Source organism: Octopus bimaculoides, chromosome 2 (assembly GCF_046866305.1).
Source record: "Octopus bimaculoides isolate indiv1 chromosome 2, ASM4686630v1, whole genome shotgun sequence".
In the NCBI taxonomy this organism is placed as follows: Eukaryota; Metazoa; Mollusca; class Cephalopoda; order Octopoda; family Octopodidae; genus Octopus; species Octopus bimaculoides.
In genome coordinates this window covers 164,094,312-164,110,023 of record NC_142929.1, presented here as the reverse complement: position 1 = coordinate 164,110,023, position 15,712 = coordinate 164,094,312, and the positions used below count along the sequence as shown (strand labels likewise).

The following is a 15,712-nucleotide window of genomic DNA, read 5'->3' as shown; positions in this document are numbered from 1 at the left end:
GACGAAATGTTGAAGGGTACCTGTATAGGTAAACTTATTTTAATTTTATTGCTCTTTGTGTAATATAAGTAATATTTGCAATTGTTCACACTAAGTGTTGATCAGTCACCACATGTAAACACATTAACGAAGAACAAGTCAAATAACCACTTGACAGATTCAGCCCAAAACAGAAAAAAAAGAAAAACCCATCACAATCAATATAAATGAAAACCCGTATCATTCAACCCAATGTTAAAGGGAGAATGCGTACTTTGAATTTGATGCATAAAAAGTACAAAAAAATAGATTGTGCAAAATTCTGCAATCCAGAAACAAATAAGCCTGTACCCAATAAAAATGACAATCTAAATAAAGGCCAGACTTTACTCCTCAAATCCCCAAATAAAACAGAAATAGCATAAATGGACATAAGAGGTATATATTTCCATACCACATACATATTTCACAGCTGTACACTATTTCAAAGTCAAGACTACCATAACATACATATATAATATCTGGAGAAAAATAAACTTGCTCTAAAAGTAACTTTGATCCCAAAAGACTAATTTAAGGAAAATACATCTTTGATATATATATATATATATATATATATATATATATATATATATATAATCAGACACAAAAATAGAATACTTAAAAAAAAAAAAGAAAAAATACATAATGAAACTACAAACAGTGAGTAAAAGACAAATGCTGAAACTAAAAACATAAAAGCCATATACATTGAGAACATAAAATAAACAAAGATAGACCTAACATACAAAACAAACAAAAGAAATAACAAAACAAAATCGAACCCCATAATACCTACAGAAAATAGTCGTCAACAAAAGCTAGGTCTAAACTAATATGGAAAATTAGCGCAGCCCCTAGGAGAATGAAATTATAGTTATATGCTGTAAATTTTGATATTTTGTTGGTGTGGGTGATTGGTGAACTAAACCATTGCTAGTTTCTGATATTCAGCTGGAACTTTCTGGAAACACAAACATATGGAGGGGAGGGGTATCAAAAGACTACTTTCAAAGAGGTTGCGAAACAAAGTTGATAAAAAAAAAAATGAAAAAAAAAAAAAAAAAGAATTCAGACATTCCAGCACCGGAAGTGACCAAATTGCTCACCCTAAACTGGGCATGCTGTCACTGCTCTCCCTAATTCACTAGGTTCTCTCCTTTAATGTTTCATTTACTTTTTAATTAGAAGAACACAGTTTTCTTCATCTGGAAATGTTTGCATATTATAAAAATTGAAGTATGCAGTCGAAATCAATACCATCATGATCATCATCAACATCATCATCATTACAGTTGTTCATCCCTAATATATGTCACATTAATTAGTCACTCAGAACGATACATTTAACATCTAAAAGATATATAACTGCAATAACTAAAACATCTATTGATAGTATAATGAAGACAGGGGTTCTACCGACTTCCATTTCACCTAGTGAAATGAAACAAAGAAATAACCATTTCTTAAAAATATAAAACAGTATGTGTGTGTGTATATCTATATGTATCTCTCTCTATATGTGCGTGTGTGTGTGTGTGTGTATATATAAAATACACACACTGGAAATAATTATTTTACAACTGGGTTGTAAACATGCTATTATTATTATTATTGCTGTTTGTTGTTGTTGTTGTTGCAACATACCAAAGTACAAGAAGTATCTTTTACGAGAAAGATATTTATTTCCGCAATCAAAATATGTCAGGTCATCTAGCTTTGATTCAGGAATGTTAAAAAGATCTAGCTAAGAGGATAATGAGAAAATATATCTGTTGCTACTACTCTCTTACTGTATGCTATAATGCTGTGTGTATGTGTGTGTGTAGTAACTTATTTCTAAAAAAACGAAGATATTAAAAAGAAAACAAGAAACAAAAGATGTCCTTCCCCACTCCCACTCCACATAGACCACTTTAGACAAATCACTAAATGTCTAACTGCTAAACAAACAACTGTAGTAATACTAAATGTACACGTTGACATTTCTGTAGACACAGCATTGTACTAACACATTCCGAGGTTGCGAGAACAAAGCAATGCATATGATAAAGTGTGCATCAATAGATTCTTCCAGCAGATGCAACCTAAAATCTAGAAATAGAATCACTAGAAGACCTAATATCTCATGGCATCTTTGGTGTTTAGGTTTCTGAGGATAACACCATAAAAAAAAATTACAATTATTGCTATGTGTGAGTGTGTGTGTGCCTGAGATAGAGAGAGAGAGGGAGGGAAGGATAGAGAATATTAACTATTACCAAGGGATTGTACAGAAAAATCAAAAGTTACACAGTGAAATAGTTTACAAACATTGAAGAGAAACATTTCATAAATAGTAATATATATATATACTTGTGTGTGTACATATATATATATACACATACACACACACACACACACACACACATACACACACACACACACATATATATATATATATATATATATATATATATATATATATATATATATGAATTTATATATATGTATATATTCAAGTTTTTGAACTTAGATGTGAACAAAAAAGGAAAAGGGGGTGGGGTGAAGACAAAAAAATAAAGGAGAAATTGCTAGATGTATTTTCACATGTATGCCGATTCAATTAAAGATAAATTGTTAAAGACAGGATTAATTTCCAATATTGCGCTCATTGCTTAGAGAATTTTTATCTTCAGAACAGAGATCATATTTACAAAAAAAAGCCTCCCAAAATTTGGTGACCTTTCACAGAATAAGTATAAATAATGAAGTTTGTGTTGATGACATTTTTGTTTTCTTTTTGGCTTAAGTATTTTTCAAAAAAGATTTTCTTTGTCCAAAAGAAGAAAATAAAAAAAAAAATAATAAAATAAAAAAAAAACTGCATATAGAAGATTAAAAAAGAATGCTGTTACTATTAAAACATTCAGGAATACGAGTTAACAAAAGTCTTAGTTAAAATGAATGTTTGTTTTATTAGATGACTAGATTTCACTGAAATAATAGTAGCTGAAATGAATAGATTAACATTAGACAGATGTAAATGAAATAAATATACAAGTTTTGAGCTTTTGATTTTTAAAAGAGATGATCAAGAACAGAAAAAAAAAAATTACTAACTTTTCTTTTTAAAAATAAATTTAAATAGATAAAAAAAAAATAGTTGCCAAAAAAGAAAAAAAAACAAATTAATGGAAAAATAAAATTTAAAGATGAAGAGAACCAGCTCTAATTGAGCAAATTTTCAAAGGAAATTCATCTGTTTTTGTTGTTGTTTTTTTTTTTATATAATTCAAACAAATAGAAGATTCCAGAGCAATGTTAATTTAGTTTCAATGATATTTTGCAACTAAATTTTAATATTTTCTTGAAAATTTTCCAAGAAACAATGATTTTTCTTATAATAATATTTTTCTGTAGTTTGATTTGAGTAAGAGGCAGGTAGAACTAAAGCCAATCCTGGATGTAGTAATATTGCCTTGGACACCACCATCATTGCTGTTGCCGTTGTCATCATCATCAGTAGTAGCAGTGAAGTGTCAACATAAACAAAACAGAAGAGATAACAGAACAACTACCAAAAGTCATCAGTGTGACCAACTCCAAGAGAACTTACTGGAGGGAAGTAGTTAAACTGCTGCAGTATTAACTCCATAACCCAACTGACTTTGGACAATGCACATATGTAGTTCGTGCCAGTTGAGACTAAAGTTAGTCATTCAGGATTAAAACTATGTGAAGTTGATGAAATCCTGATGGTTTTCTTTGCTTTGTGTATGTGTAAATATGTGTGCATGTGTGTGTGTGTGTGCCCGTGTGTGTGTGTGTGTGTGTGTGTGTATGTGTGTATGTGTGTGTGTGCATGTGTTTTTTTAATCAAGTTTCTTTTTGTTATTTCTTTCTTTCTTTCGTTTTTAAAGGAAGAATAACAACTGTAGCCTGGTCTATCCAAAATTATAGGCAAAGTAGATAAATTGGCCTGTAATCCAAGAGATAGCTACAGTCTGGTGAGGTATGGCTACTGTATGAACTGTGTTACACATCCGGAAAGGCAAAGTACTTACAGCTCTTTTGTCCGTTCTTTCTGATAGGCAATTGGTGATTGAAGAGCTGTAACAACAATAACAACAAGAATTTAATGATTTTTTCTTATTACAAACACAACAGAAACAAAACAAGACAAACACTGTTGAATTAGTAAGAACAATGTTAATGATATTGCCAGAAAGTACTTAATTTGAGCTGTATCCAGTTGATATGAATTTGAAACAAGTTTACTTGAGACTTAAACCAAAAGATCAGCAATATTTTTTGAAAATAACTGGAGCCAAGTAAGACCTTCTGAGGGACCAGCTATTGATGTTGATAACTATACAGTCAAAAGAATAATTAAGCATATGAAGGCAGGAAAAACAGCAGGACCATCAATGATAGCTACTGAGATGCTAAAATATTCAGCTGAGTAAGAAATACACTAATCATTCACATAGCCAATGAGGTAATAGAGGGAGGTATCATACTCAATGACTGGCATAGTAGCATCAACATCAACTGCTAGAAAGGCACTGGAGATGCTCTAGAAAGAAAGCGCAGAAGCATCAAACTGATGGACTACATTGCAACAGTAAGAGAAAGAGTTATAACATAATTAATTAGGAAGAGTATTAACTTAATCAATGCCATCTTCAACACAAGGCCACCACAGGAATTTTTTTCAGTTAAGAATAAGCCACATTAGCTAGCATTTGTAGGCTTAGAGAAACCCCTTAACAGGATACCACAGTCTGTAGTCTAATAGTTGCAAAAAAATAAAACCAAAAGAAAAACTAGCTTTAGATGAATGGCTTATGAGTACCATGCAAGCCACATATTGTGAATAAGGTGACAGTCAGCATTGAGATCAGGGAGAAATTTAGTGTGTAGGTGCCATATAAAAAGCATCCAGCTGTAAAAACCATACCAAAACAGACCTTTCCGGTGCTGGTGTCATGTAAAAAACACTCAGTTCACTCTGTAAGGTGGTTGGTGATAGGAAGGGCATCATGCTATAAAAACCATGCTAAAATAGACAGTAAAGCCTGGTGCAGTCTTCTGGTTTGCCAGCTCCTGTCAAACCATCCAACCCATGCCAGCATGGAAAATGGATGTTAAATGCTGCTGCTGATGATGTACCTATCTATCAAGGCTCAGTTTGCAGCAGCTTCCTATTTATTATAATTCTTAAAACTATAAAGGAAGAATGTAAAATCTGTTGTTTGTAGGAAGTCCTGTCTACTGGTGACCTAAAGATGATTCTGTCAATGAATTAAAGAAGAAATTCTAACTGTGGAAATCAAACCTATTACAAAGAGGTCTCAAAGTAAACAGAGCAAAGACAAATTTTTAGTTAGCAGAAAAGGTAGATAGGCACTCCTTTACTAAATGTATATTATAGATGTGCAAGAGATGCAGTGAGATCACAGGTAGATTGGTAGAGGAGAAATATTTCATATGAAGCAGATGCATAAGAGTAGTTAGTTGTAAGAACAACCATGAAATGAACTCCTTCAAATGCTTAGAACACACTCTGGAAGTTGCTGATTGTTTTTGTTACCTAGGTAACCTAATTAGCAGTGGAGCGGGGTGTTCCAAAACATAGTAGCCAGAGTAAGAAGAGAGTAGAAAAAATTCAAAGAAATATTGCTTCAGCTGGCAACAAAGGGATTCACTTAGTGACAGGTAGTTCGTTTGATACTCATGATTGATGTGCAATGTCAAATGGAAGTGAAATGTGTACTGAATGCAGAGAATGTGCAAATGCTGGAAAGAAATGAAGCAAGCATGCTTCACTGGATGTATAAATATTAGTGTGCAAGAACAACAGAGTACAAATGAACTAAGAGAAACTTTGGGCATGTGAGGAATAAGATGTCATGTGCAAGAAAGGAAAATGTGCTGGTGCAGGTATGTGATGTATATGGAGGGTAACAGTTGGGTAAAGAAATACCAAGCAATTTAAATGGAAGAATCTCATGGAAGAGGAAGGATGAGAAAGACATAGGGAAGTGTGGTGAAAGGTGAACCTCACAAATGAGATGACAAAGGACCACAACAAAGTGTGCAATACTGTGTTATAGAAGACCCATCTAACCCTTGCAAGTGAGGAAAAGTAGAAGTGATGATCATGATAATAGATATGTAGACATACACACAAAAAAAAGCTAATCAAAGATTATACATGATATAATCAAGCTAATATGGACAGAAAAAGGTGACCAGTTTATTTAAGTAATTATCATAGCCTCATGGTAACAACAAAATAATTATCGATAGATCTAGTAGGATATCATTATATTTAAATGCCTCTTTAATATTTATGACAAAAACTAAACAAAATCTCATAAAAGAAATTATTTGTAGATTTATTTAAAAATAATTTTGGCATTATAATTTCCAGAGAAAGAACTTATGTGTGCAACAACAGGTGTATTGGGATTTCAACCCAGCTGGACCTCATGAGAGCTTTGTGCTGTTAGTCCAAGCTTTTTTTCTAGAGGCTAACCATCCCTAGATTGAAGTCATGTTTTCTCTTTCACTGGGAATTAGAACTCCAAAATTGTTTTAGAGCATGTCTAGAAATATATTCTTATACAGAGACAATATATAACTCATACAATAGTTACATCGGCCTAAAACTAATAAGGAAAAATAAAATGAAGGACACTAACCAACACTACTCTTTACTGATTAATGGAAATACTAGAGATTAGTTGAAAATAAAACTATGACACGATTACATCGTCTGTGTCAATGAACAAAAGTGAACAAAGCTACATAAATAAGAGTGAACAATGTTAAGTAAACAAGCGAACAATATCAAGAAAACAGTAGTTGTCATGTCATTCTTAAACATAAAGTAAGTCTATTGTTTTTTCCAATAGCAATTTTCAGAAAGACTTCAAAATTCTTACATTGACACAAGGCCTTACAGTTATAAGGGATGAAATATTCATGCCTTTCCCAATATTATAATTAATATATTGAAGGGAAATGGCAACAACCAAGAATCAAATTTGCTGAAGACTCTCAGCAAAGTTCTTTTAAATTTTTTTTCACAGTATAAGACATTTTAAAGGTAGGAAAATAAAAAAATAAAAAATTACAAAAAGAGACTTGTTCAAATGAGCCAAATATAATTAACTTCCTCAGTAAAATACAGCAATAGTATGAAGTCAAAATAAAGCAAGGCACATCTATTTGGGGTTTCAAAATCTCTATTTTGTTCAGTACTTAGCAACTTAAATCTATTTAGAACATAAAAAAAAACAGAACACAATAAAAAAAAATCCAACAAAAGGGAAAACTCCTGGAAATTCCATTCTCTAATAGAGGTACAGAAACATACAATACGTGTGCAAAATAAGACAATTATTGCAACCTTTGTAACACTTGACTTCATCATACAAGACTGGACACAAATATTTATGACCTCTAACTAGAGTCAAACAATACAATTTGGTTTCAAATAAAATTGTGCAATATCCACAAAATAAAAGGTGCTTGTTCTGATATCAAAATAGGGAAGGTGTGTGACAAATGTTCACATGTGGACATTGGGCTGTGCTTTTATTACCCAGATTAGTTATTTGAACGGTCAGCCGGATGGTGTGAGTTTGATGTTGGCACCAGAGTGAGAGACCATGACTTGTTCTGAAGAAAGAGAGTCTATAAAAAATAAACTGACCCAGCTATGTACTTCAATAATTTTGATATTATGAAGGATATAAAAATAATAATAAAAAAAAAAATATGGCTTATGTACACATAAGATATGAATATCACCAATTGCAATCCAAATAATCATCAGAAAATATTTGATAATGCCAACCATATTTCAATGAACTTGGAAGAAGCACACACACATACATACACAATGTTTGCTATAATGTATATGATGTAGGAAATTAAAATAATTTGAATAATTCAAAATTTGAATCTTTTACAAACAATAGAGAGCAGTCTTCAGAGTTAATGGCTTTTTACTGCTAAAAAGATTTTTTAAATGAATAGATCCATCGAATCTTCAAATATAGAATTTACTAACTTAATCTTGAATGTTAATTAATTTCTTTACAACTTGTAAAGAAATTAGGTAACAGAATAAAAAAATATATATAACAGAAAGCACAATGTGGATGATACATATATTATCTCCTGTGTTCATTTATCTATCTGCATAAATTTGATATGCTTACAGGAAGTAACCAATATCTATGGGATGCTAGATTATTGTGGGGGATAAATACAAGTCTGGAAGTTGTAAATCAGCAAATTGTATGATACATACCTCGTAGGAAATCGCCCTGCATATCTAATATAGAACGGATTTGAGCAATCCACTCATCTCTGATTTCTTCTGTAGGTGCTTGAATAATATATTTCATATTACTATCAGGTGTTCTATCGATAAGTATAAATTTTAAATCATCTCCTTCTGCATTTTCATTCATAGACATTTTATTAACCTGGAAATACATAAAATAATTTGAATAAATCATTACTGTAAATAACATAACAATCATCTCTAACATAAGCACAAGGTCAGAAATGTGAGAGGAGGGGTTAGTGTTTAAAGTGAGCTCAGTACTTGACTGATACTTTATTTTATTGACTCCTGAAGGATGAAAGACAAAATCGAAGGCACAAGGTTATACATTTCAAGGAAGGCTATAGTTGATTATATCAAGCTTAATACTTGACTGATAAATATTTTAATGATTCTGAAAGTTAAAAGGCAAAAGTGACTTTGGTATGGTTTGAATTCAAAATGTAAATAAATCAAACTAAATACTGCTCTACTGATTCTGATAATCTACCCCCTGTAAAAAGGAATTTCTTTATGATTGAGCTAAAAGTAACAGTATAAGGGGACAGTACAGGGGATGGGTTATAAAATTAGTTGGATTTATAATGGAACTATATGAAATGAAGTGGTGGTATACACAGTATACAAAATATAGCAATGTCCCATTAGGAAGACAGCCACTTAGAATCAATCAAAGACTTCCACAAATCCAAGATTACTTTGACTACAAAGGGAAAATGCTTTTTCTTAGATGTATTTCTTGGCCTGCGTTTGCCGTTCTCACCTATCTTTCAAGAAATTTACTACAGGGTAGCACTTTCCACTCTGAGTGCAATTTAAAAACAATAATTAGCTGAAGAGGAAAGCATCTGTTTTCACAATTTACTGTAATGTCCACCAAACAAAGGAAAACTTGCTGAGCAAACGAAGACTAAATGTTGGTTGATAGCCAGCTCTGCCCAACAACTGTTTGACATATATGAATGTAATGTCCCCCACACTAGCTTCATAGTGTAAAATAGATGAGATACTTTTCCCTCTGGCTAAAGTGTCAAACTATCACAGCTAACCTGATTGCTATCCCTACAAACAGTTAGGGTGGACTAAAGGAAGTGTTCTGTTTCGAAACAATAGAGCATCAGTAGGTAGTTCAATATTTTATCTGCCCAATCATTGCTATCAATAATGATTCATAGAAAATTATTGTATTATTACTTTAGCCAGTCTGAATGAAATATAATCTTTTCTTCAAATCCACTCTATGCAAATATTTACTAGGGTATACAGTTAAAGTTTAGTGGAAATAGCCATTTGGTTACAGAAGTGGATTATTTGTTGGAAGCCTGGAGTTCATATGTGGTGCTGATGTTTTGGCATATTTCTGAACAGATACTTTATTATATGCTGTCTTAGCTCACCTAATTGTCAATAACAGGTACTACATCAATATGGTTCAGCTTAGAGCTACAATCCACTGATCAGTTCAGCTACTTGTCAGATGAACGTGTTACATCAATATAGTTCAACCTCAGACCACAGTCCACTAATCAATCTACTTAGCTGACAGTGATAGATACCAGATAAATTGATTCAGTCTCTGGCCACAGTCTATCAATCACTCCAGTAACAATCAGTCACACAAAGCCTCTATGCAGTCACCTATTTATTAATTATTGTTTTTGCTAATTACAAAGATATGTAACAAGCAAATGGTGCTGTGTTTCCTACTTTATAATGTCACGGGCATTAAATCAATGTGATTCAGTCTTGACCACAGTCCTTGAATCTGTTCACCTAGCTGCCAATAATAGGTATCAATCAATATAGTTCAGTCTCATTCCTGCTTTCTTCAGTTAGTTATCTTTGCTGTTAGAATTACTAATTATGTTGATCAACAAGTAATTTACAGTTTTTATATGGTAGAAAAGAGTAAACCATTTTACTGTTTTAGAGACTATCCCTTAACCATTATATAGTCCAGATATTGTAGATATATAGCAGAAGACAGTAAACTACCTTATTGCCTTAGGGACTTACTTATTTTTATCTTTATAAAGTCAAGAAAGTAGAAAAAAACCATATCTGTCCAAGTAGAACTTGAAAACAGAAAAGTATCTAACAAACCTAATATTTAACAAATTTATAAGAAAACAAGAGAACTCAACTATTAACCATAAATATTCTGAATTGGCTCTAAATTTTTTGTTTCAAAGAATAGATTTTGTTTTAAGCTCTTATTTTGTGTGGTAATATTTCAGTCTCTCTCTGTCTCTCTCTCTCTCTCTTCAAAACACATATGGTTGGTTGGTTGTGTGTGCATGTGTGTGTGTGTGCAAGTGTTAGTAAACAAAAATCATCATTAAGATATAGATGCTTTCATGTGGCAAACTGGTCACCACAATTTCATAACCATAGCAATATTCAAAGAAATGCAACCACAGTATTACAGAAAGTAATATAGTCACAACATGAGAGACTAATTGTCTTTAGTAAAACCACCACATGCATTACACTGAGAGTAAACTAATGTACTTCAGTTATACTGATAGATATGTGACACAGCAAATACAAAACCAGGAATGACTAATCTACAATAATACAACCAGATATGTAACATAGTAATAGAAAATAAGGAGTAACTAATCAACTCTAAGAGAATAACTATTAAACGAGAGTATATCTGTTGGATGGATGGGTGCATAATTATTAAATGAATATATAACTACTATAAATACTAAGTTTTCTGCAAGAAGAGTTAAATGCCCTGTCTCTGTTAGCTCATTTACCCAGTTTGTTAGTCATACATAGTGTTTATTAATTTCTGTATTTGTTAATTACACCAGATGTGCACCAAGCAAACGGTGCCATGTTCCCTACTTTAAAATGTCACACTTCAAGTACCATCTCAGTTAATGTCAGAGGAAAAGAGCAGCTTTGTAAATTTTACATGTCGTTGGTGCTTTGTGTGTGTGTGTGTGTATGTGTGTGAGAGAAGGGGGAGGGAGGGAGACAGAGAGAGAGAGGGGGAAGAAGGAGTAAGGAGAGCGAAAGAAACAGTTGGGAAAGAGAGACAAAAAGAGAGAGAAAAGAGACTAGTTATATGATGAGGAACTAAGGTCTTAATCACTACAATGATACACAGACATAGTTCTGTCATGTAAACATTAGCTATGATAAAGAGTGGCTGTTACTTCTAGTCAAATATCTGGAATATAGTCATTTCTTGATCTGCTAGAAGTAGCAGTTAAATCTCCCTTAAATTGTATCCTACTGCCCTAAAAAAGAGACACATTGCTTAATGTAGTTCCAGATAAACTGTCTGATTAATGGATGGGATGGTCATGGTTGGAATACCTTTAGTCATAGGTCTGCTTGCTCAGGGCTGAACTTGGACTTCACATAAACAAATGTTAAAAAAAGAAAAAGAAAGGGTGGAGACATGGGAAGAGTAATGACTGATATAACCTTACCGTTACACTGTTTTTATAAATATAATTGGCATCAGAAAAACTGCCCCTTTTCTTGTCCTCAATCACTTCACTAAAAATGATGATCTGTTCAAAAAGAAACACTCGTCTTTCTCTAAATTTGGAGTGACTACCTTCTGTGACTTCACCAACCAGTAGAGTTTCCTGTGAACAGACAAATAGAACAAACTTAAGTAATACTGAACAAAGGTAGTCATCTATTTCATCAGTAAAGAAATGGAAAGATCAGTGAATTAATGAACAAATGTGTGAATTAATAAGCAAATTATGTAAAGTTAACACGATCCAGTCTAGAAATAATTTAAGACATGATGACCAATAATAATTTTTGAGGTGAGTCTTTCAAGCTATATATTCTCTGGTTGAAACATAATGAATTAGTTGCATTATGGAATTAGTACTAAGGAGAATGTCCAAGGTATGAACAATGGAATGTGAACAATCTACCATTTTGGATTTAAAAGAATTCAGTTCCAAATTCTGTGAGAATTTTCAAAAGCAACAAGCACTTAAAGGTCAGAGATGACAACAGCTGAAAGGTTGTGACTATTACAACCAAGTTGAGGACACTAGTTCAAATATATCAGTGTATGGTAAGAGCAAAGAAAATGGATATACTCAAAATCAGTTTACAACATTATTTCATGAAAAAAGTTTAAGAAATAAATTATAAATATATTTAAAAAGTTAACTAGCTGTGACAATGTAATTAGTTAATCATTGATACATAAAATGCAAGGGAAAATAATTTGTTGTCTACTCCATTTTACAAAGTCATTATATAATTTTGATGCTCACTACTATTTATTAACAAGTCAACAACAGTGCCTTTGTGTAGTTGCTCAACCTGCTAGAAACAGCCCCCCCCCCCATCATATTTTTCAATATTCAAAATAGGACATGCTGAATAATGTAATTTTTGGTGCATTGTGTCTGGGGAAAAGATGGGATGGTCACTGTTGGAGTGTTTTTGATCAAAGTTCAGCTTGAACAGTGGTAAAATGGGATGAACAATAACTATTTACCAACAGGACTAGAGTGGCTCTGATAAAAATAGTTGACTATCAACAAACCATTTCAACTAACTATAAACGAACACCATTAAGAGATACAGTTCCCTTTTTATTAGTAATTTGCTGTTTGCAATACTCAGATTAAAAACTTCCTCTCCAGAAATTCTTCAATGAAGTAATAACTTATCCAGAAGAAGAAATCACTTTGAATGAATGCTACAAAATTGGCAATAATCTGCAGCAAATTCTAACATCTGGCAACAGAGGTGGAATTTAAGAGAAATGGACAAAGAATAAAGAAAGGAACAGAAAAGAGAGAAATAAAAATACTCACCTGAAGCAATAACTTTCCTTGTGCAGTTAATTTACCCTGTATCAAAGACAAGAGCATAGTATATTTAGGTTTATTAATTATGCCTAACTATCTCATTAATATATCAAAGTATCACATCATCTCATTAACAACAGTTTACTGATGCTTCTTTTAATGTTTTATAAACATTTTAATAGGTTGCTGTAGCTAATTTGATGGAACAATTGTTTTAAATGCTAGATGGATGCTATTTCTAATGATTGTCAAATGAGAAGTAAGAGTAGAACCTTATCTGTTTTATGTAAGCAAACAGACTCATAGAGTGTCTTGATAGGGGTGCGTTAAATTGACAGCAATAAGATTTGAACTTATGACCAGGTGTCAGTAGTTCAGCACCACAACATTTTATCAACTGTGCCTTTACTGATGGGAGAAAAAATTTCTACGAAATCTTTCTTACTTTCCACCATCTACAAATTTATACAAAGAATTAATATGAAATAATTAGGAGGAGAATAAAGAAATCTTTCAGGCTTTGAGATAAATTCCACTCCTGTGAAAAGCTGCTTCAATCATTGGAACGATAAAAAAAGGAAATATTAAAGTGATGAAGACAGAAACTTACATCAAACCCTTGTAGGCGGCCAACCTGCATCATATCATTTGCAGCTTTTGGTACAACACACATCACAGTCACAGCCTTCTGTATGTCAGCAGTATCCAAACCAGCTTTCTGAGTATGTGTTAAAATATCCTGTTGGAAAGAAATTTTGTAGAATAATTTTACATTCAATGAAAATTCCCCACAAAACAAGTTATCCTTTACCAGATTGCCGAAAAAGAATTTTAAAAATGAAGCCAGTTATCAATGATTAAAACTGCATAAAGACTCCTAAAAGCTATAAAACTAGTTAGTTATATCAATATGTTATCTCTTTTAATATAGTCTCTCTAATTGAATCTCTCTTCTCCATTAACTTAACACAATAAACAAATTAGACAGACAATATTAAATCTCCTAAACAAATTAGACAGACAATATTAAATCTTCTAAACAAATTAGACAGACAATATTAAATCTTCTAAACAAATTAGACAGACAATATTAAATCTTCTATCAAAAATTTGTGAAATATTTAACAGATCTTTACAGATGATAAAACAATGAAATTCAGAAGATATTTTCAACAAACCTTTAATAAAAGCTGATATTTCATAATTCTTTGAACAGGTTTGATAAGCAGGTCTTGAAGCTGAAGTCGATGACCTAATTTTTGTCTGATGTCCTAGAAGTATTGAAAAGAATCGGTCAATTATCACAAAAATAGAAATTAATCAAATTGGAAAATTCAGCTTATAAATAGAAAATTATTATTTCTAAATCTCTGAACGAGAGACATTCAGTAACAGTACTCTAGAGTAAAGATTCGTGTGCCGTATAGCCAGCCGAAGATGATTTTCCTGAGACTAAATAACAGTAACAATCATCCTAACCAGGACTGCCACATTATGTTGGCAAATAATCTTTACTCAGTTTATTAAGTTACACAAGATTCATCTTCTCTATTAAAACCCTTTTTAGTACAGGATAACTGATACTGCTTTTGTTTCTATGATGCAAACTCTTGTTTTAAAGCAATAAAATTTAAGAGAATATTTAATATTTTTTGCTTATCTTCCTTCTTTACACTATCTGTTTTTATATATTACTTTCATATACAGTCACACAGATACACACTCTCTTTCCTCAAAACACACTGTTGTGGTAAAGTGCTATCTATGATCAATAATTATTTCATGTACAGAAGTGGACAAAATGATTTTCCCCCTTTTCTGCCTTCTTCCCTACCAAATTATAATCACTGTTAACAAATAATCTTAATGTCAATAATAACATGTTGTTACTATAAAAATATAATAGAGTGAAAGTATGAAAAAAGTTTTACCTCAAAAAATGAATCTATATATTCTGCAACTAAAAAATCAGATTTTGGTTTGTTTTCACAATATTTTACATACATATACAACCGTCTTTCCTGAAATATAAAATAAAAATTTATAGATATAATCTGAAAGAATTGCTTTAAAATTATTAAAAATTTTGATATTTCCAGCCTTGATTTTGCAGGTTAAAATAAACTTAAGAATATACAGACCGACAACAAAACATTATATATTATATAGATCAAATGATACACTATATACAATATTTAGATTGAAAGACATACTGTATATGGTTTGATGCCAATTTGTTGAAAACAGTTGCTTGGAAAAACAATTATTTGAACTGATAATTGCTTGAATCAATAATTAATTTAATTATAGCAAATATTTTAAATACAGAAAATAAGTTCTAGGAAAAAAGTTTTAGTGTCACATTTTATTTAAATATTTTTACAGTCTCTTCACAGCCTTTATTATAGTGTTGGCTTAAAATCTATGGTAACTGAATTAATATATAAACATGATGTTGATGATTTTTACTGTACACAGAAATTAGTAGGACTATTGGGGATTTGCTGTTGCTGTGCTTGAGAAGACACATCCATCTCAA

General features: G+C 31.9%; 1 protein-coding gene across 23 annotated transcripts in view; it reads right to left on the bottom strand.

Moving 5' to 3' along the window:
• LOC106875262 (kalirin) overlaps positions 1-15,712 on the bottom strand; it is a 549,719-nt gene that overhangs the window by 104,881 nt on the left and 429,126 nt on the right. For all 23 annotated transcript variants that reach the window (XM_052965684.2, XM_052965690.2, XM_052965687.2 and 20 more), the window contains 7 exons: positions 15,105-15,194; positions 14,352-14,444; positions 13,784-13,912; positions 13,180-13,215; positions 11,815-11,976; positions 8,327-8,504; positions 4,065-4,110 (listed from right to left, as the gene is read on the bottom strand). In XM_052965684.2, the coding sequence (XP_052821644.1) occupies positions 4,065-4,110; positions 8,327-8,504; positions 11,815-11,976; positions 13,180-13,215; positions 13,784-13,912; positions 14,352-14,444; positions 15,105-15,194 (734 nt within the window). The remainder of the gene's footprint in view (positions 1-4,064; positions 4,111-8,326; positions 8,505-11,814; positions 11,977-13,179; positions 13,216-13,783; positions 13,913-14,351; positions 14,445-15,104; positions 15,195-15,712) is intronic.